The following is a 25,607-nucleotide window of genomic DNA, read 5'->3' as shown; positions in this document are numbered from 1 at the left end:
GCAGTGCTAACGTGTTGACAGGTTATCAGACATAAATGTTAGCTGCAGTGCTAACGTGTTGACAGGTTATCAGACATAAATGTTAGCTGCAGTGCTAACGTGTTGACAGGTTATCAGACATAAATGTTAGGCTGCCGCCCCTTCTCCCGTATAGGGCGCCGCCTTATTAGTGAACCTCACACACAGGAATTTTGAAAAATATTCACCTTTAAAGAAATATTTAGATCCTGCTGTTTCATGTGTGCATGTTATGGTTTATTTTCTCTGTCCACAGTCAAAGGAGTTGGTGAAGGCCTATCCCCCTTTTGTCAATTTCTTTGAGATGAGCAAAGAGACCATTGTTCGATGTGAAAAACAGAAGCCCCGCTTCCACGCCTTCCTGAAGGTGAGGCTGTTTAGTTTGACGTTAGAACATCATGTCTCGCTGCGTTCGGTCCACCAAATGAGAAGCTGTCTCTTTCTGGCAGGAGGTTGGTCTGAAAAAGCAGCAGGTTTGCATTCAGTGTCTTTTAGAAGAAGCCAATTTCTCAGCTCTAATGGTAATGAGGGACGGAAGTTTCATTCTCAGAACGTTTAGCCTTCTGCTGCTTTGGATGTATAATTTAAATAGCTGTGACAGGAAGTGGAGGACTGGCAGGCTGAACCTCTGCAGCCTGTTTCACATCACAATGCTTTGGCTAATTTAAAGTTATTTGGTTTCTTTGTGAAGGTGATCAGCCATTGTAATGCAGGACGGTTCAGCAGACGGAAGGACAGGCAAAGAGAAATAAAGTAAAGAAGAAGCTGAAAGCTGCATAGCCATTAATGTGGTGCCACGGCTCACTCTAAGGCTAAAGACTGGGAGCTGACTGTGGGATTATCACTCATTATGCTGCCAGCATGCTCACCTCTATGCAGATGGACAACTCTGCACCTGGAAATGGATTCTGAATCTAATCCTGGCCAAGGAAATCAGAATTAAAGTGAATGAAGAGATAAATTTTCCGGCTCCTGTCAGCCTCTCGTCTATCAGCTTTTCCTCCATCTATTTCTCATCTGATGATTGATCCATCAGCCATCATCGTTCATCCTTATGTTTTTAGTCAAAGCATTTCCATACAGGTGGACTCTGTATCGGCCTGCCGTCCATCTGGCCCCGCCCACTATCCCTCTGTTTGCCGCTGTCGACTGACCTGTAGTCTGTGTTCCTGATTGAAGATGTTTTCAGGTGTGTAGAAACATCTCATCCTCTTCTTTAACCAACAGATCAACCAGGCCAAGCCGGAGTGCGGCAGACAGACGCTGGCAGAGCTGCTCATCAGACCAGTGCAGAGGCTGCCCAGTGTGGCGCTCCTCCTTAACGGTAACATCCATACGGTGATACGGACCAAATGTTCACCGCTTACTGCTCATTGTTTGGGTTTCTCTGTCCTGTTTATCTCCTGCTGATTGGCTCCCATCTTTTATCTCTTTATTTATCTTCAACTTGCTTTTGTCGCTGTCACGTTCGTTCCCCATCCACGCGTGGCCCCGCCCCCTCACCAAACCTACCCTTTCATCCTTATGTTGTAGACATAAAGAAACACACGTCAGATGATAACCCAGACAAGATAACCCTGGAAAGAGCCATAGAGTCTCTGAAGGAAGTGATGACGTGAGTTCATATTTACCTTTTTATTTTTACTGCTATTTCTTCATTTTATGACTATTTTAATCAAAATGTTAGATTCCATCTGCTATCCAGAACATTTATACATCCTTTTTCCCTGAGCCATTCCACATTAGTACACATAACTTCATTTCTGCATATCTATGGTTTGATTTCTGGGAGGAATGTTACCAACTGGTGAAAATGTGAAAAGCACCTCTAGAAATGGATTTATTAACCCATTTAGGCCTAAAACGCCTGGAAAAAACACCTTAAAAACCTATGGCCGATTTTAAAAAATACCCCTAAAACCTGAAGTTTTTCTGTAAATTCAGCAACTGTGTCAACGCCTTAATTATTGATATCTCAGCTTCTGTAGCAGATAGAACTCAAAATATATTTTATCTTTGAAATTCTTCCAAAAAAAAAAATGTGAAAAGCAGTAATCAAAAAAAAAAAAAATTCAACCTTTTATTTTTTCCATATGTGATCATGTCTTCATTGAGAATGTGCAATATAAAACGTTTTCAAAATAAAGAACAAACATTACATAAATAACTATCTAATGATTACTTATTAACAGTATTATTATGCATAATAATGCATATGTCTGTGTTATAAATTGCATACAACCTACCTCCAGATGGCCACAAATCTGTCCCGGGACATATTTTGGGGGAACTGCGTCCTGAAGAGAGGTTTACATACACAGCCCAATAAATGTCTTCATCTCCGTCACAGTCACGGGTGACCACTTTGCCATCTTTGCTCTTGTTGGAGTTTGGTTTGTTTGGTCACTGTACCTATTCGTCTCGGTAACTAGATGCATCCAAAGTTCTTCATTAAAAATATGCTCAAATGCCTGCAGCGGTGTGGCGTCTGCAGGCAAATCAACTTTCACTCCAGGTGTGCGGTTGAAAACACTCCGTGCATTGCGGTGGTAGTTCGATTGGTTCAGCGCGTTCAAAGTCATCATTTCATCTATACCGTCATCAAAGCCGACACACTCCTCAAAATCACTGCCTTCCGACAACTCTTCTCTGTCAAACTCCTCCATGTTTGCTTGAAAAAAACTTCTTTCTTCTTGCTTGACTTATATGCTCTCCCGGCGTCAATGGTAGAATGACGCAACAGCACCCCCGGCTTGAATGGTAGAAATGCGGTAATGCTTTCCCGGCCTAAATGGGTTAAGGTCAAAGGTGGCCTGTTCAATACTTATTGTTTGTAGATTTATTCACTGTGTGCACAGTTATTATGCAAGGTGTAGTTGTGAAGACAGAAACCGAAATGTTTTTAACCTCCCAGAACAAATCTATAAGACCTGGGTGACCCGTATATTCATTAACGGTTGAAGACCTTCGGTCCGCTTCTGATGACCATCAGCGTTTCGTGCAGCATCCATCGCAGCCTCCCAGACACGGTTCAGAGACGTGGACGCTTTCCTTTCCCGTCCATCTGGTGTTTAAGCTGGGATCACGAGTTCTCAGTGGGGTTAAGGTCTGGAGAGGAAGGGGCCCCTCATCGTTTCATCGTTGGCTGCTGGCCCCATGGTGGAGGACTGTGACTGAGGATGGTCCTGCAGAAACATGGACTTTTCCTTCACCATTGCTTGAAGAAAGTGTCTCCTCAAAACTGGAAGTCGGTTTGCAGGGTTGACTTTGAGTCCATTTTCTAGCTGAGAAGGTCCGACCAGCTCACCCCAGTCTGGACCTTTCAGCTAATGTTTGTTGTTCAGTGGCGGTCGGGTTTCAGCTTCCCTCACCTTGGCCAGTTTCTGATGGTCTGGTTCCTCTGGGCGCTCCAGGTAGGCAGCAGGTCTGGAATATGGCAGCACTTGAAGGGGAGAGATTCCTGGTAGCTTCATGTTTGATCTTTAAATATTTCTCAGTTTATTTGCATCTTTGTTTCTTGCGTCCCTGTTGGCGTCAGAACATTTGATGGTTCTCTGATCACACCCCGATATCTCAGCAATTCCAGATTTGCTGCAGCCCTCTGAACAATCTGGACTTTTCAGTAACTTAAATCTCTGATTTTGGCTGAGAAAAAGAAGCTGCCTAATAATTAAGCTAACCTTAATATAAAGTGTTGGTCTCCTTAGGCCCCGCCCTCCCTCATTAAACAAATCTACCTCAGCTGATCCGTTTATGTTCAACAACCCTTCAAGTTTGAGTGAGTGGGTGTGGGTGGGTGGGTGTGACGTGTTGTTTTCCATCAATCAGCAGAACTATGATCCATCAGGTTATTCTCTATATGGGATCAACCAAAGAGCGTTGCAGGTCTGATCCTCCTCAGATCAACCCATCAACACACCATCTGTTCATTGCTGAGCCCTGCAGGTCAGCAGGCTGCTCCAACGTTATTTTAACTGAATATTTCTCAGCCAACACCACATCCCACAGTTGCTTTTAGTTGATTAAATGGTCCTTTGACTGTTTCCGCCTGAATGTAACCTAATAAAGCTGGATCTACTGTCCAGTTCCAGTAGCCTATCAGAATGCAGCGTTCTTGTTTATCGTCTGATCCTAAGAAGTGACGTTTCTGTGCCCTTGACTCGTCTGCAGTCACATCAACGAGGACAAGAGGAAGACTGAAGGCCAGAAGCAGATCTTTGATGTGGTCTATGAAGTTGATGGATGTCCTGTAAGTTTATCGCTTCATATTCAGACACTCTGAGTCCTTTTCTACATCAGTTTTCTAGTTTTCTTCCAGTTGCTTCCTTGATTGGCAGCGGTTTGCTGGATGCTAGCTCACCTGCTTCCTATCCTCCTCCTCTCAGGCCAACCTGCTGTCCTCCCATCGAACCCTGGTGCTCCGGGTGGAAACCATCGCCCTGGGCGACGAGCCCTGCGACCGCGGGGAAAATGTCACCCTCTTCCTGTTTAACGACTGCCTAGAGGTGAAAATCACACACTTCTGCTCCAAGTGCAAATACCAAAGGATTAAAATAATAGAATAATTAAGAGAATGTCTAATTTGGTCATGAGACGGATGGACAGAGACCAGATGATGCAGACAGGAGGTCAGACTGAAGCAGACCAGCCCGTTCTTTAGCTGAACTTCCATCTTTAACGGCCTGCTGGGCAGAAAGCGATCCACGGCACCGAGCCAGCAGTACTTTCTATGTTAAAGGGTTTAACAGAGCCTACTGATAACTCTCCTAGAAGCAGATTCTCTTCTATTCAGCTGATTTCTAGAGCTCCAGTTCACATCATGGCATCTCAGGACGACTCAACCAGACCTTCTTGGTTAGAAACCATGAAAGAACCCAAACCTGCTGCTGGTCTGTAGCTGCCTGCATGCAGAATGTGTTTGACTCAGTATTTCTATGATGCTGTTCTAGTTTCCTCCTGTTTCCGCTCTATCAGTGTTAATCAGGTGAAGGACGGGGCAAGGCGTGAAAGAGACGAGTGGAGAGGCTGTGCTGATTGGGGGGTGTCGGTGACGCCTCCAAATCAGCTGCATCCTTCATCCTGCCAGGCCTGCCTGTGGACTCTCTGGTTCCACAGTGGGTGGTCTCTGCTCTCTCCTCCATCTCCAGCATCCCTTGATTTAATCTCAGCGTCTAATGTCCTCCCTGTCTTTGCTCTAACCTCCTAATTAATGGGACAGTAATGAGTTCATAGTTTACCTCCATGAAGGCGTAAACCTGCCTGCAATCACACACAGTCTCCTGTGTTCGTCTCATTGCAGTTTTTGTCAAACTGCTTCTCTGCAGATTGCGAGGAAACGTCACAAGGTGATGAAAGGTCCGCTGGGTCAGACGAGGCCGCCCCCCCCTCTGAAGCACATAGCTCTGATGCCGCTGTCGCAGATTCGCAGAGTGCTGGACCTGCAGGACACGGAGGGTAACCACATCAAGCACCCATCTATCCTATAAACACGCTCATATAGGCAGGGAACACTTTTAATAACGTTCCAGCAGAAATGTAAAGAGCCGATCTGAATACCATGAAACAAATCCAACGTTTCCCTCAGAGCCTTCTTTGCCACAGTAAGGGCAAAGAAGGTATTTCTATGGACTAGATGTATGAATCCAGATGGAACCAGAAGCAGAACATTCTGTCAGGTTTTATTTCTGTTTTTGAAGAGATGAAAACGCGTCCTTTGGTTGCTAACGTAGCTCTACTGTGTCCGTCCATCTGCAGCTGTCCTTTACTAAATGATTCATTTAGGATCTTATGCTGCGTTCAGACGCACGCTGCTCAACAGCAGGAGCTGCTGGTTTACATGCAAAGACTTCAGAAGTTCCCACAGCATCTAGAGCAGCGCATCTAGAGCAGCGCACCTAGAGCAGCGCATCTAAAGCAGCGCACCTAGAGCAGCAGGAGCAGTGCCTCATGAGCATCTGAGCCTCTGAGAGACGTGACGCTGCACAAGCAGCAGCTGCTGGAGTTGGAAACATTGACCTTTAGCTGCTGGACATCAACCAATGAGAGAAGCTGATCTGGGAGCTGGCAGGGAGTCAGACGCAGCCCTGCTGATGCAGAGCGCTATGATCACTCCTCTGAAACAGTTTATTAACGCCTAAATTAACTTCAAATGTAGAAACCTGCCGGCAGAATATGTTGGCTTTTATTATCCTGCTGCCTGCAGTTTGTAGCACAGACCTGAAAAACGCTAACATCTACTTCCAGCCGCCACCAACAGGAGGGGAAAACCCTGGAGAGGCGAGCGGGCCTGAGGCAGCTGCTGCTGGGGATTCCCAGTGACAGCGCAGCGCCGGTATGTGGGGGTCTGAGCGGCTCCCACAGAGAAATAATCTTTGAAGGCAGGATGGTAATCTGGATGAACTGACTGCACAGACCATGTTTTCAGGAGGACTTTCTCACTTCAACAGAGATTCTAACTACTTTCTACCCGCTGATCACAGCTAATATAGCAAAGCTGCTCTCTGGCATCGAACACAGGAGCAGCAGAAGCATCTGGACTCACTGCGGGCGAGCGCATGAGCAGACCGTATCATCTCCTTACGATGACATCACTCCTTACATGATTGTGCGCAGCAGTGTGATGAACCTCACCGTCTGTCGTTGTTTCCTGCATCTGGAAGCCCTGATTAGACGATGGTTTATCGTATCTACTTCCCAAAAGAAATTCACCAAAGGCTGCCTTCTTCTCCTGACTCTCTAACTCCCTGAATGTTACCGCCATCTTGGTTTGCTTGTTGCCCTCTATAGAGCTGTAGTACCATAGATTGTTGGCGTACGCTGGCACATGTCAGCGTCTGCCATCCGTGGGCCATCCGTTGGCCGTCAGTTATCTGATGGTCGACATCCGTTCAGTGTCAGTTCCTCCTCAGTCGTGGCGTCTAGCTGATCCTAAACCTCTGAGTAACTTATCCAGAACTTCTCTCCAACATATCAGCGTATCTGCCGTGTTCCAGACGAGCGCTGAACGTGTTTCTACCTTCCAGCTACTGTATAATGGCGTATTGGCAGCGTTTTGGTATAAAGGGGGTTCACAGGAGGAAACCGTCAGTTCTCCTCCAGACTTCATCCCCATCATAGGGTGAGCCAGAAGGTGGGTGATGGATCCTCCCTGCGTTCACGCCCACCACCAACACACTTCCTAGCAGACATGACGCTCAATCTGCTGCCACCAAAAACCTTTCTTTCTTTTTCTTTAATCTTTTGTTTTGGCAGGCGGTAAACAGCAGCTAGGTTAATAATATCAAAGATCTTTTCCTGCAGGCCGGGGGCCTCCGGGCGCATCGCTGCCCCCCTCAGGTCACTGTGCATCACTTCCTGGGCGTCACGCTGCCGTGCGTTATGTAGAAGTTAGGCTGTCATTGGACAGAAGTTCTGGACTCGTTATGAATCCTCTGTTTACGCCCAGAATAGAGAAAATCTATAGAAAATTCAGCGTTTTAGGAGATTCTGGGACGTCGGCAGACGATGGATAAATCAAGGTGTGACAAACCATCGACTAATCAGAGCTTCCAGACGCTGACAGATGTTTAGGTTCATCACGCTTCTGAGCAGAATCCTCCCTGGAAATCGCGGCGCGGTAGAAAGTTAGGATTTTATCAATGATTACGGAGGCTGACTGGAAGGCGATCTGCTCATGTTCTCTTTGATATCAGAGAATGGAGGCAGAACTGAGCCGCGCCGCGCCGTACTGATGAGCTAGCACCATGTTAGCACGGTCCGGTTGGGTCTGGCGCAGTCCGGTTCAGTTTGCCTGTCACTTACACTCAACGGTTACCTTGGTTACCGTCCTGGGACCGACCTCTGCACGGTTTCTAGAAGGTAGAGGAAGTTTGGCTATAAAGTCAGGTAGGATGAATGGCTCTAGGGAGGTCAGTTCCATTTTCTTAACTGTTTTCCAAATTTCTGGAAACAGAACTTTGTTAATGTGACCAAACTATTGAGTCAGGAATGTTTGAATCATTGGGATGTTTTATCTGGAACAGTAAATATTAATCCCCACCACAGAGTGGCAGTGTGCCGGCGTTAGCTAAAGGACGCTAATGAGATTTGCTAATCAGTTGTAATTATTGTTTTATGTGCTTTAGTTTCTGAACTCACGGTTCTGTTTCCCATGTAGCCCAGCGTCATTGGTCTCCCCTCCTCTTCCTCAGAGTGTGTCAATGCCTTCGCCTTGGTGGTGCGCCCCCCCACCGAACAGGAGAACTTGTTGTTCAGCTTCCAGCTGGCCGGAGAGGCCACGGTTAAAAGCGACTGGCTGCGTCTTCTGTGTCGTCACGTTGCCAACACCATCTGCAGAGCCGATTCGGTGAGATGTCACCATAACGCACTCTTCCACTCACACAATCACTGAGACAAAGCAAACGTTGGGAAATTCTGCCCGGTTTTATAGATCAAACTATAAATAAAAGCAAAGTGATAATAAAAAGTTCTTTATTTCTAATTGCAGACTAAAGGAGGTTTATTTTTTGATGCTGTTATCTTAGCTGCAGATGAAGCCTGTAAACGATATTCAGCAGAAGCAGACGAGCAGTTTGCAGCGTTATCAAACTTTGGGCCATTTTATTTTGAAAAGCTTTAGAGGCTGTTTTCATTCACAGCTGCGAAAAGCTGCTTCCTCTCTAATGGAGACTGGAACAGGATGTAGACCTGAAGGATGACAGGGATGTCCTGCTAGCAGCTAGCAGGGATGCTAACTGATGGCGGAGCCTTAGCCCATATGCTCTGATCTTTCTGCTATAAACCATCTAAGCTGCAGAAATGTAGCAGTCACCAACACTGAGCCACAGCCTGCAGCAGGGGGCGCTGTTGCCCTCCATTGATCCTGTCCCTCCACAGCTGCATTGCTAATGCGTTTTCCCACTGGGTCAGTGTTGCTGTCTGAATACCAACCAGACGGAGCTTCTCCAGATTTACCTCCATCTATGAGTTCTGCCTCCTCCTGCTGTAGCCGCGGCGTCCGTCTGCACCCATCACTTCCTCTGCGGCGTCCGTCTGCACCCATCACTTCCTCTGCGGCGTCCGTCTGCACCCATCACTTCCTCTGCGGCGTCCGTCTGCACCCATCACTTCCTCTGCGGCCACTTCCTCTGCGGCGTCCGTCTGCACCCATCACTTCCTCTGCGGCGTCCGTCTGCACCCATCACTTCCTCTGCGGCGTCCGTCTGCACCCATCACTTCCTCTGCGGCGTCCGTCTGCACCCATCACTTCCTCTGCGGCGTCCGTCTGCACCCATCACTTCCTCTGCGGCGTCCGTCTGCACCCATCACTTCCTCTGCGGCGTCCGTCTGCACCCATCACTTCCTCTGCGGCGTCCGTCTGCACCCATCACTTCCTCTGCGGCGTCCGTCTGCACCCATCACTTCCTCTGCGGCGTCCGTCTGCACCCATCACTTCCTCAGGCTCCACCCGGATCCACAGTAAAGTTGTTTGTTTCTCCTGTTTCCAGGAGGATCTTATTCATTGCATAGAACCAGACAAACTGCAGGTCAGCACCAAGGACATGGGCAGCACTCTGAGCAAAGCCTCCAGAGCCATTAAGAAGACTTCAAAAAAGGTAACGTTCCCTGCAGCTGCAGGTCAGCAGCTGCCAGACGGCCTTTCAACCATCAGGGGGAAACATTTCAATGGGATTTAGTTTCTAACAATAAAATAATACTTAAGGTTTAAATTAGATCTTTATCATTTTATTTGGAATCAAAGCCTGACAGTAACACAGCAGCGTTACTTTGGTCCAGGAAATGTTTGAAAAGTTCTTAAAGGTCAAAGTTCACTGTTAGAAACGGCAAACTGATGAGACAACGAATACAAAGATGATTTGGACCACATGGCGTTTATTCAGAGTTTCCTCTTAAGGCCCCGCCTCCTTTTATAGAGCAGGGAATCATTTCCTGCGTTTTTCTCCCTGAAACCTTGAAGGAAACGACGTTTCAGCCTTTATTACGATAAACGGACCAGATTTAGAAGAAATAGAATCTGAGCAATTTCAGTCCTTTAATCAAAGAATCACATTTTTGGATATCTATAGATATAGAGATAGATATCTATCTATAGGTAAACAACGATGTATAGAGATAGATGTGTAGATACAGATTTAGATATAAAGATGTAGATTTTACACTAACATTCTTACACTACATGGTGAATCTTTAATGTTTCTGGACCCTATCTATGTGTTTATTTCTGTGAATCTTCCACATCGATGCTTTTTGCACCGTTTCTCTGTTTGCATCTGATCACTGCTGCACTTTATAAATGGAAATGCTCAGCTGCTGATTCACTGTCTGAAAGCTGGATAAACTGAATAACAGTTACAACAATAAAGTTAATCTATGTCTAATTTATAGAAATACAAAAATATATCGTTATTGATTTATGAATTTATCTGAATGAGTGAAATGGAGCAGCCTGGAAACTGGTTTTTATGGAAAGTTCCCAGCTTTGCTTTTTCATTGTTTGATGTTTTATTGTGTTTAAATCAGACGGATCAGCCTGTCAACAGTTAAAGGGTTAAAAACCAGCCAGCCGGTGGTCTGGATCGGTTCTCTGCTTCCGTCTCCAGCGTGAGAAGCTGCTGCAGGGGAACAATGGTTCCGTTTCAAACAGCGTCTTCATCATTCGGTCGATAAATTCATCCAACCTTTCAGAATAACTCGCCTGAGTTGAATGAAGGCACTTTCTATAAAATACTCAATAACATCAGTTTACTGCAGCATTGAAACGGGCTGCACTGATGTAGAGCTTTCTAACGTCAGGAGAAATGAGCGAAGCGCTTTACGTTCAGTCATTCAGTCACTCTGAAGGTGGTGAGCTGCATGGAAGCCACCGCTGCTGTGGGGCTCACTGACAGGAACCAGGCTGTAGATGGAGGCGAAGGCGGCGGAGACCTGATGGCGTTCCTCAGCCGTCGCTTTAGCATCAATAAACAAACTGAAATATTGTTTGCTGTTCATATTAACTCCATAAGAGATTCGCCTTATAAAGAAAACTTCACCGTCTTCAGCCAATCATCAGACCTTTTTGTTTTCCTTTTTAGGTAACGAGGGCCTTTTCTTTCACCAAGACGCCCAAGCGTGTGATCCAGAGGGCGTTCCTGGCCAACACGCCCCCCGATGAGAAAACCCCCAGGCTGAGCTGTGAGAGCCTGGCCTGCAGCAGCGCCACGCTGGCGGTGAGTCAGTTTGGGAATCAGGAACTTTTGGTGTATTTATGGCTTTTATTTACATGTAGGTTTAGGTTCTGGGATCCAAAGCAGGTTCAACAATCTGGGACTCAAACTCTGAATAAATCTAGTCTGAGTTGGTTTTCAGTTTCATAAAATCTACCGTAGATGAGTTCAATCACTGGTAGGTCCACTCAGTCACCATGACAACAGGAACTTCCTGTTTCACCCCACTGGAATGGAGATTTGAATGAAGATGTGAAAAAATAAAGATGCAGGAAGATGGAGAAGATTGTCGCTCCAGTTAACATGTAGGTTTATATGAAGTGGTCTATGGCAAGCTGTTTTTACATTTATTCAAAGCACTCTCCTCTCTGTTGTTCCATTGTAGATCATTTAAATAAGATTCTTCCTGATCAGAATCACAGTCCTAGACTCAACTGTAATAATAGATTTTCTAAATTACATTTTTGCAGCAGAAACTGAATTTTAAAAGTAAAAAAACTCAATCATACCTATAAGAATTAAGTTTTATATAACTAGAAATTGTTACACATTTTAAGTGGCGGTTCTGACATTTATCATATTCCTAATATCGTAATATTAGGAATATGGAGATCTGGAATTATTTTCTAGAATGTTTGTTCTAGATGTGGAGAATATTTGGTTTGAAACGGTCATTATGACAAAGAAAAAATGTTTATTTCAGATAAGAGGAATACAGATTCAGTCAAACTAGTACATATCAATACGGCTTGCCATATTGGGACTGTAATAATAATAACGCATTATTTCTTAAATGGTCAATGGATCTATTTAGGTGAAATGATCTGTCAGCAGGTGAAGAATAAAAACATTGTTCTAATATAAAGAACCTGTTCATCGTCTCATGGGTTCCTCCTCACAGTAAACACTGAGCATCTGTCTGCAGCCGTTTCAGACGTAATCATCCTAATAATTGTTATTAGAAGTCATCAGTCCCATAAAACGGCTTCAGATTGGGCCAATCGGCTCAGCAGGTTGTTATCATTGAGTGAATCCTAATCCTAACCCCGGAGTTATTGCTTCCCCTGAGGAATTAATCTATTTATGTGTAATCTGAAAATAATTTCAGTAGTTCTTCATGTACTGTCAATATAACGAAATAAAAATAAACTGGACGGCATCTCGCTCAAAGCAAAAACCAGTAATCTGCTATCCTGTCACTGAGTCGTAGAATCCTCTCATTAGATCCTCGTCAGACGGACGTGTTTGTTTTTAGAACCTAACGGACCTGATTACAAAATAAAACCTGGCCTAGTTTTTCACTCCTGCTAGTATAGATGAGTGGGGATTATAATCTTGTGAGACTAAAATGGTTTTAAAATCAGATTGAGGAAAAGTTTATTACATAATATTTGATTCTCAGCCTGCTGATGTCCTTTGCTGCTGTTATTTTTTTATCTTTCTCGTTATTTTTCTGCCATTTTTCACCTCAACTCACAGAAAGCTCTGCAGAAAGGACCCGAACCGACCCTCAGACTCTTCAGTTTTCATTCTGAAAGTGAACGCGTTTAAAAGCTTGGACCAATCAGGGCAGAGCGTGAAGGCGTCATCCTTTTTCAGATGGTTGTTCTTCTTTTAATGGTTGAGATTAACAGATAAACTAATGATCCCTAAAGAACCCAAAGATTCCATCTGATAGAATCCTGATGCTGAAGGCGCCTTGTTCTGTTGGAAGTGATAACATTGATGGGAAACAAAAATCCTAAAGTTGGAACTCGGGATGGAACGGTTTCTGAAAACTGTCCGAACCGTTCGGTTCGACTGTCTCCGTTCGGTTCGCGTGTGTTTCGTTCGGTTCATGCGCTGCTCCTTTTTCTCATTGGTGAAGCGTTTACACTCCAGAGCAGAAGGTGGCGGTACTGCGACCAAAGCCAACCACCAGTAGTAAACAAGAAGAAGAAGCGAAGCAGCGTAGCCGGGTGTAGCAGAAAAAAATCAGTTGTTGTGGAGAATTGTGTGGGTATGGCGAGTGGGAAAGAACAGGAGTTGGAAGACGCGCCAGCAGCACTTTATAGGTCTGCTGTATGGGACCACTTTGCATTTAGAGTGACCTACGATGACGGCGGAAAGAAAGTTGTGGATAAAAGTGCAACAGTGTGCAAGCATTGTGCAACACGTTTTGTTTATGCTAACAGCAACACGACCAACATGTCAGGCTAACAATCAACATATACCGAACCGAAAACCGAGACCACCAAACCGTGAACCGAACCGTGGATTTAGTGAACCGTTCCGCCCCGTTTGAACAGAATCTTCTATCAAATGAAGGTAATTACAGAGAGAACAATGCTGCACAGATTTAGGAAAACTGGGTGTTCAAAGTGCCCACAGTGAGACAGAATAAAGAATTCATTAAAAAGATGTTTCCTTCTGCTTTGGGTTTTTGCTCCTTTTGCTAGTGAATAAAACCCTCAGTCATCCAGAGTCAGAGTCAAGCCAAAAAAGTTCAAATCGATCCACTGGACTTTGTTTTCAAGTTTAAACACGTTTCGTTTTCATCCGGGATTCAGATTCAAAATGTCTGGATTCAGGAGTAACATTTAGTTCGTCTGGGACTAAACTAAGCCTGGATTTACAATAAGAACTTTGAATCCAGCATGAATGTTGGTTTAATCTGAATCTACAGCTGAGCAGGTATTTAAATGTGTCTGCAGGTTTGATAGATGCAGGAGAAAACTAGCTTATGCAATGTAGTTCCAGTTCATTAAAAAGAACCAGCTCAGAGTTCAGTTCAGTCAGATAAAATGTTCATAGTTCAATTTTACAAAAATGAACTAATTTCCCAAACCTCTAAATGAAGGAGCTCAAGTTCATCGGTAAATGAAGCCACAATCCTCCACCATAGCGGCTCATATTCCCCCTTTAAATGTCTGATCATAAAATATAGAAAGAAATGTAAAATCCTGGATGCATTCCAGGTTTCCAGGATGTGCAGCGAAGCCTTTATTTCACCAAATGACTCAGAAGTTCAGAAACATTCAGTAACTTTCAGGAACATTCAGCTTCTGCTGAAAAGATCTGGATCCAAATGATTTCCTCCTTCAGTAGCAGATATTTCCACAGATATCTCGGATGCTTTAACTTCATGTGTGGCTTTAAAGGTGAAGTGGGCGTGGCTGATGGAAACAGTTTGCACTAAAACGTGAGTTTATTCCTCTGTTAGTCGATCAAACTCTGCCAAAATATCGATAACTCACGATCACTGAGTCTGGGAGCGGCCATCTTTGCCCAAATCTAGTAGCCCCTCCCCCCTGCCATCTTCCAGCAGTGACGTCACGGTGCGGTAAGCCTAGCGCCATTCTCCCCGCTTTCCAAGCTAAATCAATGGGAACTACTAGACACATCTGCAATCAACAACAATTATTGAAGATTTCCAGAGGACTTCACCATTGAAATTCACCAGAGCTATAGTGAAACTGACAATGCCCACGTGCATGGCAGCTGGATGCTGGAATACATCGGGTAAAAGTGAAAAAAAGAGTTATTCCACCTTTCTGATTCCTGATCCTCCACGGACGGGTTGGTCGTTGGATCGCCAACTTGAAGAGGGAGGATTTGCCATCGAACTTCTGGCCAGAGAAAAAACCCGTAATATGTAGCCAACATTTGGAAGAAGAATGTTTTCAAGATGACTTGGATAATAGCGCGTTGTGACAAACACCAGATACAGCACTGGGACTTGATCAACAGCCGATACCGCACCGTGACAATGTCACTAACCAGTAGGTGGCAGTAGTGTTCTTTGACAAACATGGATGCCTCCAGTAAAGCACATTCACATGAAAATTACTCTGAATTAAAAACACTGATCATTTATTGAACAGGATGGAATCATTTCAGATTTAAAGAACTTTCAGGAGTTTAGATTCTGAATATCAGCGAACTTTTCCGATAAATGGCGTATTTCTCACCATCAGGCAGGTTTTTTTTCCTTGATGTTCTGACGAGGCGTCATCAGAGCGCAGATCTACGGCAGCTTTAATTATCTAATGTTGGATGTTGATCTGGAGGGTGTGGTTCTATCCTGCAGGTGGGATGGTTCTGCAGTGCGGACCCTTATGGTGAACACATCTGTTAATCAGCTGCTATACTATTTAGGCTGAAGGACGTTTAACCGCTTTGAGGACAGATGTTTGATCTCTGCTTTGACTAATCTGTGTTTTTCTCCCCCTATCTTCCTGCTGGGGGGGTCATCAGATGCCTCGTTCTGCATCCACATTCAGTCTGACTGAATCCACCAGAAACAGTACGGTGGTTCATCGCTCCAACTCTCTGGATCACCCCCCCCTCAAAGCCAGAATCCCTGTGTGCATCCGAACCCCCTGTACCCCGGCCAAAAGGCCGTCCTCCCACATGTTCTCTGAGTCCTCCAAAGGCCCTGATCCAGTTAACGTCAAAGAGAACAAGTCCAGCTCAATAATCCCCCCCCCTCCACAGAAACCCGCTCTATCAGCAGCTGCCAGCTCCCCTCAGCTTAGCGATATCCAGGATGTCTGTAGACCGCTGCCTCCCGGAGCTGCGGCGCCTCAAACCGTCCACATGAAAACCAGGAGCTTTACGGATTGGGTCAGAGATCCGCAGACGGAGCCGTGCAGCGCCGTCCCCGCCAGTCCTCACCGAGAGACTCTGATCTAAAGCGCCGCAGAGTTCAGAGCATGTGAGCAAAGCTTCCCTGCTGTCTGAGGGTGACCTTCTGACTAAACCACACCCACTTTTTACTGGAAATAAACCAGCACTGGTGACGCTTCACACCCAAATCAACTCCTTAGAATCCCGGCCTCGCCACGATGTCGCCGCGGCGGGCTTACTGCCGCCTCAGAGCAGCGGCCTTGCCGCCGCGGACTTACTGCCGCCTGGCTGCTGCGGCCACGCCACGGCCTCGCCGCCCCCGCCTGCGCCCCATCCATCTTCAGTGGATGCTCTGAGGACGTGAGAGACACGTGGCAGAGGCAGATTTTCAGGGTTGATTTGGGTGAATGTTTTCCCATGATTCCATCTGGTGGCGGTGTTCATCATCACTGAGGTTTTAGTAGAACCCTATTTATGACGGTAACCATGGAGACGAATGTTTGCTTTCTGTCTTTTTGATGATCAGAGCAGAACTTCTGAATAAAATGTTGGATTCTTTCTTCTCCACTGATGGTTTTCAAACTTTACTGATGGATAAAAGGGGTTTTATCCAGGATTGATCATTTTACCTCAGAATAAAAAAGAACTAGTTATAGTTGAAATGTATTTCTCCCAGAAAGCAACCAAGAATAAACTCTTGTGATAATTAATTCCAGTAAAGGTTTCCAGGTTGAGCCTCAGTCCCAGGATGCTGCTGCTGCTGCTGAACGTCCTCCATCTTCTTTTCTGACCTTCTATCTAGTTTTTCTTGGTGAACTTAGAGAAAAGTCTCATCGATTCATTTTGATCTTTTCTAGAAACACCAGATAATTGATCTTTTAGTGAATGTTGGATGAATGAATGAACTCCCTCCCTGGCAGAGGCCCTGAGCAGCAGCATGCTCCTCCTATTCTCCTCATAAGCTTTGACTAAACAGGGTTTTAGATTTTTCCACTTTCTACACGCTGAAAATGTCCAAACTCTGTCTGCAGGCTCGCCACTCCCCCTCCATGGTCAATCTGCCCTCCATGTTTGAGAAGAGGTACCACACCTTCACCCGGTCGACCACCCACCTCCTCTGAATGCAGCTGGTTTGATCGACCCGCCTTCATCTACCAGCAAGATAAACTGCTAACAGCTGCAGCTCTGAATGTTCTACAGACAGGAAATGGACAGAATTCTGGAGGCGGAGCTCGTTAGCTGCAGAGACACTCTTTACAGACAGGAAATGGACAGAATTCTGGAGGCGGAGCTCGTTAGCTGCAGAGACACTCTTTACAGACAGGAAATGGACAGAATTCTGGAGGCGGAGCTCGTTAGCTGCAGAGACACTCTTTACAGACAGGAAATGGACAGAATTCTGGAGGCGGAGCTCGTTAGCTGCAGAGACACTCTTTACAGACAGGAAATGGACAGAATTCTGAAGGCGGAGCTCGTTAGCTGCAGCGACACTCTTAACAGACAGGAAATGGACAGAATTCTGGAGGCGGAGCTTGTTAGCTGCAGAGACACTCTTTACAGACAGGAAATGGACAGAATTCTGGAGGCGGAGCTTGTTAGCTGCAGCGACACTGATATTCTGCAGCATCAACCTTTTCAGTTTTACGATGAGAGGAAGAGGATGAAATGATTGTTCTTCATCTGGATGCAGGTTTAGGAGCTCAGTCAGGGTTCAGTCCACATCCATACCTTATCATTGGGGGGGGGGGCAGAAAACCCTGCAGCCTTAAAAAAAGAAATGAAGGAGACTGTTAGCTTAGCTAATGTCCTAAATTAGCGCAAACACCTTTGGTTCATTTGATTGTTTTTTCCCCTGTCCCTGTCGGACGTCCTCCGCCGGGGGACGGACGTCCTCCGCCGGGGGACGGACGTCCTCCGCCGGGGGAAGTCCTCCACAGTTAGCATAATTTTTCCCTTTTTAACTGACGTGTTGATAGTAAGCGTAGAGCAGGAGCACATAGATGCTAACGGTCTTCCTTCAGGTGTCTCTGGAATCAAACATTCGTTTGCTAATTTAATATTCGTTTCATATTTGAGGCTTTTCTGATTTTCTAATCTTCAGGAAATGAAAGTTTATTCCTTTTTTAAAGATCTTTTTGTGACAGACTTCTATATTAACTGACCTTCATGTTGACCTTCTGCCGTTTCCAGCTTTTATAAAGCTGTTCTATGTGGTTAGGAAGAATAAATCCGGGTAGGGAGGTTCTATCAGTGTACATATTTATTTTTATGAACAGTTCAGCTGTGGCTTAACTTTTATTTCTATTTATGTTCATTCCGATAGTGTCTGTCATTTTCTTTGGCTGTTTGATTTGTGCCTAGATATTTTATCTCACATTAAATGCACTTAAATATGTTTGTTTTTTTCCACTGTGTGTCGTTTGTCGCCGGCGTTGAAGAAAACTTCCTCCTCACTAACGTAGAAGGCGCTGCCGGCTAAATCAGGCTAATTACTGCTGTCAAAATAAAATTCTTTCATTTTTGAAAAAAGGGTTTTATATTTTGTTGAGTGTTTAATTATATTTAGACGGGCAGCTGGAGGGCAGCCTGTGGGTGTGTTTGGTTTCAGAGGACCCGGTCTACCTGGACCTTTGAGGTCCCTGAAAATGAAGACGCTGGAGGACTTAAGGCTGCAGAACGTCCAGCTTTCACTGCCTGTACACTGTCGCCTAGCAACCGTGACGACTCCATGTTTTAAACAACTATTTTCATTTCAGAAGGAACTTTTCACATACTTGGATTATATTAAACTGCACTTCCAATATTCACCACTGTTCGGCGCCATTTCCCCTTTTCCTATGGAAGCAAATCGTTACCATATTTCAAATGAAAACATTTTCAGAAATGCTTTTTCATTTTAGGAATGTGGCTGCATTGTTTGATAAATGAAATTAATAATCAATAATCCTGTTTTCATTTTCTTTTTTAACGCTGCTCATCCTTTTGCATTTCTGGAAATGCTTTTTCATTTGAAATATGGTAACGATTCGCTTCCATACCAGAGCAGCTGCTGTACAGCAACGGCCCAAAGTACTGAGAATGACACAAATATTCTATTTCCAGCTGATCTGCTGCCCTCTGGTGTTCATGTCAGGTGTTGCATCACATCCAGAAATATAATTGCATCATATTCTGAGCAACCAAAGCTTTTAATGACAGAATGAGTTCATGCAGCAGGTCAGTATCTGCAGTGTTGACTCCTCTTCTTCAGGACATTTCTCCCTGGCTGCTCTCCATCAGCTTCTGGACCAAATCCTGACTGATGGCGTCCATTCTGCTCAATCAATGCTCGCATTTGGTCAGAAGGTTTTCGTTTGTCCGCCGTCTCTTGATGATTGACCACAAGTTTTCAATGGGATTAAGATGAGGGGAGTTTCCAGGCCATGGACCCAACATCTCTCTGTTTGTTCCCTGAGCCAGTTAGATATCAGCTTTGCTTTATGGCGAGGTGCTCCATCATGCTGGAAAAGGCATCGTTCATCACCAAACTGCTCTGGGACGGTTGGGAGAAGTTGCTCTGGGACGGTTGGGAGAAGTTGCTCTGGGACGGTTGGGAGAAGTTGCTCTGGGACGGTTGGGAGAAGTTGCTCTGGGACGGTTGGGAGAAGTTGCTCTGGGAGGACATTCTGGTTCCGTTCTTTATTCATGGCTGTTTTTAGGTCAGACTGGGAGAGAGCCGACTCCCTTGGCTGAGAAGCAACCCCACCATGAATGGTTTCAGGATGCTTTACAGTCGGCATGAGACCAGACTGCTGGTAGCGCTCACCTGGTCTTCTCCCAACCAGCTGTTTCCCAGATGTCCCAAACAATGGGAAAGGGGATTGCTGAGAGAAATGACTTTCCCCCAGTCCTCAGCAGTCCCCTCCCTGGACCTTTAGCAGAATATCAGTCTGTCCCTGATGGTTTTCCTGGAGAGAAGTGGCTTCTTTGCTGCCCTCCTTCAGACCAGGCCTTGCTCCAAGAGTCTTCGCCTCACAGTGCAGATGCACTCACACCTGCCTGCTGCCATTCCTGAGCAAGCTCTGCACCGCTGGTAGCCCCATCCCGCAGCTGAAACACTTTTCAGAGACGGTCCTGGCGCTCGCTGGTCTTTCTTGGCAGCAATGGAACCTCTCTCCTTGAAGTTCCTGATGATGCCATAGATTGCTGACTGAGGTGCAATCTTTCTAGCTGCCATTCTCTTTCCTGTTCGGCCATTTTAGTGCAGTGCAATGATGACTGTTTCTTTAGAGATAACCATGGTTCACAGCAGAGAACCAATGATGCCGAGCAGCAGCCTCTGTTTAAAGTGTCCAGTGGCGTCATTCTGACTCAATCCTGACAGATTGATCTGCAGCCCTGTCCTCATCACCACCCACACCTGTGTTCATGGACCAATCACTGAAACCATGGTAGCTGCTCCTTTAAGGCAGGGCTGCAATCACCATGAAATGTGTTTTAGGGATAAAGTTAAATTCTAGGCAAATATTGACTTTGCAATTAATTGCTGTTACGCTGATCACTCTTTAGAACATTCTGGACTATATGCAGATTACCGTTATAGAAACTGAAGCTGTAGACTTTGGAAATATTAACATTTGAATCATTCAACTTTAGGCCAAGACTGTAGAGTTAGACATTTATTTTTGTACGAAATTTCGTTTCGTACGGCTCTAATGACATTTTGATACATAAAGTGGAGCAGTAATCAAATGTAAACAGTGTGGGAGAAAAAACATGGAGCAAAAAAAGCATTTAACTGGTCGGTTTGATGCAGAGTCTGACAGTTGATCAGTGTGATGGCGGTGGGGAAGAAGCTGCTGCAGAACCTGCTGGTCCTGCATTGAATGCTGGGAAGCCTCTTCCCAGAGGGCAGCAGGGAGAACAGTTCATGGTGGGGGGGTGAGGGGTCATTGATGATGTCACGGGACACGCAGCGCTGGGATGAAATGTCTTTAATGGAGGGAAGAGGAGCCCCCATGATCCTCTCTGCTGTTCTCACCTTCTTCCAGTCTGAGGCGCTGCAGCCTCCACACCACACAGTGAGACAGCTGCTCAGAACGCTCTCTATGGTGCTGCTGGAGAAGGTGGGGGGGGGGGCAGGAAGTCCAAGCGCTTCTGGGCCCTTTGGACCAGTGAGGTGGTGTTTCCAGTCCAGGTGAGGGTGTCTGTGATGAATGTGGTGCTGCTGACCACCTCTACAGCTGAGCTGTTGATGAGCAGTGGAGCGTGGTTAGGCCGCTTCTTCCTGAAGTCCACCATGATCTCCTTGGTCTTCTCCACCTTCAGGATCAGGCTGTTATCTCTGCTCCACCAGCTGCTCCACCTCCTCTCTGTAGTCCAGGTCGTCTCTGATGAGGCCCACCGCCGTGGTATCGTCTGCAAACTTCACCATGTGATCGATACCACATCTGCTCGGTGCCCCGCCCCTCATGATTCATTAGGTGGCATTTCCACTCAAACTGCACTGAGACTGCAGGCTGCACTGGTTTCTGAACAATCAGATTTCTCCTGGAGTCTGAACATATTATGACCTATATTTGCTATTTTACATTTTATCTGAGATCTAAAGAAGCCGAAAGTAGAAAACAATCCTTGTCAGTCTGGAAGGAAAGCTTTGCGTTCTAAGACTTAGTCTAGACTTAGTCTCAGCTTATTTAGATTCTTTTATTAGAATCTGAGGACAGATGGAACATTTTAAAAATTATTTTAAACAAAGAAAAATCAGTTGTTGACATGAAGTTAAAAGTAGTGTAGCTTAATATGTATATATATATATATATATATATATATATATAGTAATGAAAAATCATAAAAATTTATGTATTTGCAACATTCATCCTATCAGAATATTCTATTAACGCCACTAAGAATGTTGAAATCAACTGAACCATTTTTTTGTTTTCAGCAAAAAAAAAAACCTTTGATAATGAGTTCAATATTAAAGTTAAAGTTGATTTAAAATGGATTCTGTGTCTTGAACGCATTACTCTGGTGGAGCTGTCGACCTCCCCAAGATGGCGCCACTAAATGACGCCAGCGCCCCCCCCCCAATGTGCGCCGTTGCTTCCTCATCAGATCTAAACATGTTTCCATTCAAGCTGTGGAGCTAAAGGTTCAAATGACTGGAACTCTAGACGGACCTTTTCCTCACAGGTCACGACTCTTTACAGCTTCAGGCTCACTTTATTTTACTGTTTTTAGGCTGATTTGCATATTTTGCTCCAAAATAAATTCACCTCTTTAAAGCAGAAATAAATTCAGTTCCACATGTGCAGAGAATCGTCTCCAGCCTGGATCATCCTCGGGGTCTTCAGAAAAACACGTTGACTAGAGTTGGTGTTTAGTTCAGCCACATTTAGAGCAGATGGACAGACCTTCAACTTTAACAAGTCACCCCCAGTCTGACCCCCCCAGCCTTTCACAGGACGCCCTTAGCTTAACATTAATCACTAACCCACAGAAGCCTTAAAATAAGGCAGGGTGTGTTTTGCATAAGAGGCCTTTCATTTTAGCCACATTAGTATTTCCTGTCATGGCGGAGGGAGTTGATTCCTGCTTTGTCCTCTTTACAGGCAAACCCTTCAAAGCTTCAGGAGATAATCTATGTCTCAGGCTGCCAGCCACTGGAGGTGGTGGTGCCACACAGGCCTGAGGCCTGCAGAGGCTGGGGAATAGCCCCAACCAAAAGGCACCTCTTCACAGAAGAATCCGCTCGTTTTATATTTGCCTTTGACTGCACTTCAAAGTGCTTCTGAGTGGCTGTTTAAGAGCGAAACAGAAAGAAAGGCTATAAGCAGAATAAAGGTTTTCTGAAACCTAAGCTGTAGGTCTGTGCTGAATTCACCAGTCATCAGTTCAAAAGGAAACAAACTCATTAACTTCTGATGCATAACTTAACCAACTATTATCATAGAGAAGTGTTGCTCCAATGATCTGCAGAGAATCGGATTTTCTCCTGAAATAAGCAATTTGTAGCAAAGCCGTTGAAGGAAGACTGGTTTTAAAACCGTTCCAGTGACGTAAAGACCTGCTGTACTCTTCCCTTGGTTTGTTAATTGATTTAATCTGAATTTTCTTTTTGCTATCTTTAAGTTACTCTAACACATAAAAACATTGATTTCAGGGTTTTCTCAGCGTGATAAATGGTCACCAGCTCAGCATCACTATGACCAACAGAGCTTGATTCTTCCTTTTAGTCAGAATCACTTTCTTGTTTATTTACTTCTCAGGTAAACTTTAGTGATATTATCTGTAATAGAGTTCATGTAGCTTTAGCAGTGAAGGTTTTGCTCCAAGCTGTTGAAGATCCAGCGGCTATTATCCCTCGGTCCCTCGGTTAAAGGGGAACGCCATTTTTTTTCCCCATTGTTCCTTGATTTTCCGTTATTCCATCATGTTCTACTCACCCATCTGAGTTTAGTGTCATTTGAAGCCGTTCTGAAGATATTCCGTTAGGTTATATCCAGTAACGTCTTCCTATGAGCAACGACTTGAAGGCACAAACTAAACTGTTCATCATTTATTCTTTATGGTACGCCAGCATTCAGAACATGGAGGCCAATCACTGGCCCCCAGACATCCGCCGTTAGATTTTTGATATTTATATTTCTTTCAAAACAAAGCGGCTTGTGTATGACGTCATCCAGTGCCGGACTGGAGTTGTGACAGGAAGCCCGGGCCACAGGCGCTTTGATTTACCTCAAAGAATAGTTATTGGCAACAACTTACCAATTTATTACTAACCAGTGGGTTACCTAATCGATATTATTATTATTATTATTAGTACCATCCCAGAAAAGATTTAATTGGTCATTCAGAGAGTGTAAATCTGTCAGCCCCAAAGTGATTCCATTGATCTTTTTATACTAAAAGTTGGTTTCTTTCAATTTGCACCTTTAATGGTGTCTTTTTTCATACATTTCAATCCCCAGGTTTGATAAATTACATTAAGTGTCAAAATGCTCCTGGCTCGGCCCCCCCTGTTTTAGAACCCATTCTGGCCCCCAAGTCAAAGGTTTGCCCACCACTGGTTTAGAATCTGTTGTTGCACACAGAAACCAATCCTCACAGGCTATTTCAACAAATCTGGCAGCGCTTAAAGGTTTTTGTTAAGATAACCCAAAGTTCTATATTTCTCTTTTCTGCATTTATTAAAATGTTATATATTTCTGAATTTTTGGCTTTTTATTTGTTTTAGGCTTTGTTATCATAGGCTTTTTATTCTTTTACTCTGTTACTTGTACACCTGGATTCCTCCTCTGTGGAAGAATAATTAATGTTATACAGGTTTGCAAAGCTGGTGGAGAGAAAACCCCTAAAACACGCGACCGTCACTAGAATAAAAGAGGTTTCTATGATTTATGATATAAACCTTTTCCTTTGAGAAATCAGGAAACCATTTAAAGGTAGATTGTTTGATATATTTAACAAAGAACTGCATCATTAGTTGCTATTTAAGCATTTTACCAGGAATTTTCTCTTTTCCCCATGGATTTTTTTATTACCCATTTATTTATAAATCACTTTTAAAATAACAAAAGTAATTAAAGTGCTGTGCATATAACTGAAAAAAAGTACAATTAAAATAAAGAAAAGAACAGATAAGCTAAAATATAGATTAAAACATACAAAAGATTAAAGGTAATTAAAAATGAAAAGCAAATACAACAGAATATAAGAAAAAAATAGAGCTAAGCTCTATTAATCTATGAAATGCTTCAGCAAGAAGATGCTTGAGCTGCCGGACGTCAGATTATTCCACGACTGTGGAGCGGCGAAGGAACGACCTGGGTCCTCCTGGACAATCAGTAGCTGCTGCAGAGGATATAGACGAGTAATCACAAAATTCAGTTGCCTAGCAACAAAAAAATGTAGGTAGAAAGTTTTCAAGCTGCAGATTTGTAAAAATGACTGCATAACATGCAGGGGTGGGATGCAAAGCAGATCAGCATCATCAAATAGGAAGGTTTCATCATCCAGTGTCATAGTTTGCATTTTATAAATTAACTTTTTATTGTTTCTGGTTGAATTGCATTAGATTTGTTTGTAATATTTAATTAGTACCACCCAGGAGTTATTTAATGGTTCATTAAAACAATTTAATCACCTAAAGTAAACAGTGACTGAAAAGGTGCTGATGGCGTCCTAGTGGTTAGAGCATGGAGCCTGGAATCCAGAGGTTCTGAGTTCAAGTCCCGCTCCCACAGACTGACACTCTGGGTCCCTGAGCAAGACCCTTAACCCCACACTGCTCCCTGGGCGCCGCACAATGGCAGCCCACTGCTCCTCATGGGGAGGGGTTAAATGCAGAGGGAATTTCATTGCTCTTTACTTGAACCAGAGGAATGATAATAAAAGCTGAAAAAAAAACTCTAGAGAAGGTTTTGCAAAGAAAAGGAAAACAGTAAAAGTTTCTTTTTTCTTTGATTTAGTTCCTGATTGGGGAAGAAACCATCAATCTATTATCATTTAAAGATAGATTGCAGAAATCCTTCGACATCTTCTTCCACAGCTGCCTCCTCCAGCTCTTACTGGATTGAACTGGGAGATTCCTAATCCATCCAGAGACGACTGGAACTGTCCTCCAGCCTCCCTGCTACCAACTAATCCTAATCTCTAATCTCTACCAAGGAATCATTTCCATCTTAACCTGATGCAGAAAGTCATAAACTTCACACTGTGTTCCTCCTGGATATCATTGCTTTTCATGATCTCCCTGAGGCTGAAAAAGCTCCTGATTGTCAGTCAAAGTTAAAA

The 25,607-nt window shown here is 44.4% G+C and overlaps 1 protein-coding gene across 8 annotated transcripts in view; it reads left to right on the top strand.

Annotated features, from left to right (window-relative positions):
- ect2 (epithelial cell transforming 2) overlaps positions 1-18,359 on the top strand; it is a 48,858-nt gene extending 30,499 nt beyond the window's left edge. For 4 of the 8 annotated variants that reach the window (XM_038277974.1, XM_038277973.1, XM_038277971.1 and 1 more), the window contains 10 exons: positions 275-385; positions 1,246-1,342; positions 1,552-1,633; positions 4,189-4,267; positions 4,404-4,523; positions 5,343-5,472; positions 8,208-8,362; positions 9,504-9,611; positions 11,091-11,225; positions 16,862-18,359. In XM_038277974.1, coding sequence (XP_038133902.1) covers positions 275-385; positions 1,246-1,342; positions 1,552-1,633; positions 4,189-4,267; positions 4,404-4,523; positions 5,343-5,472; positions 8,208-8,362; positions 9,504-9,611; positions 11,091-11,225; positions 16,862-16,951 — 1,107 coding nt within the window. In that variant the 3' untranslated portion in view covers positions 16,952-18,359. Of the gene's footprint in view, positions 1-274; positions 386-1,245; positions 1,343-1,551; positions 1,634-4,188; positions 4,268-4,403; positions 4,524-5,342; positions 5,473-8,207; positions 8,363-9,503; positions 9,612-11,088; positions 11,226-15,458; positions 15,919-16,861 lie in introns of those variants that run through there. The other 4 variants (XM_038277969.1, XM_038277970.1, XM_038277968.1 and 1 more) reach the window with 2 other exon arrangements.
- Positions 18,360-25,607: the final 7,248 nt, after the last annotated feature.

This window comes from Cyprinodon tularosa, unplaced genomic scaffold (genome assembly GCF_016077235.1).
Source record: "Cyprinodon tularosa strain WSP-4 unplaced genomic scaffold, ASM1607723v1 ctg1360, whole genome shotgun sequence".
Lineage (NCBI taxonomy): Eukaryota > Metazoa > Chordata > Actinopteri > Cyprinodontiformes > Cyprinodontidae > Cyprinodon > Cyprinodon tularosa.
The sequence above is the reverse complement of the archived record's forward strand: the minus strand, read 5'-3'. Positions and strand labels throughout refer to the sequence as shown.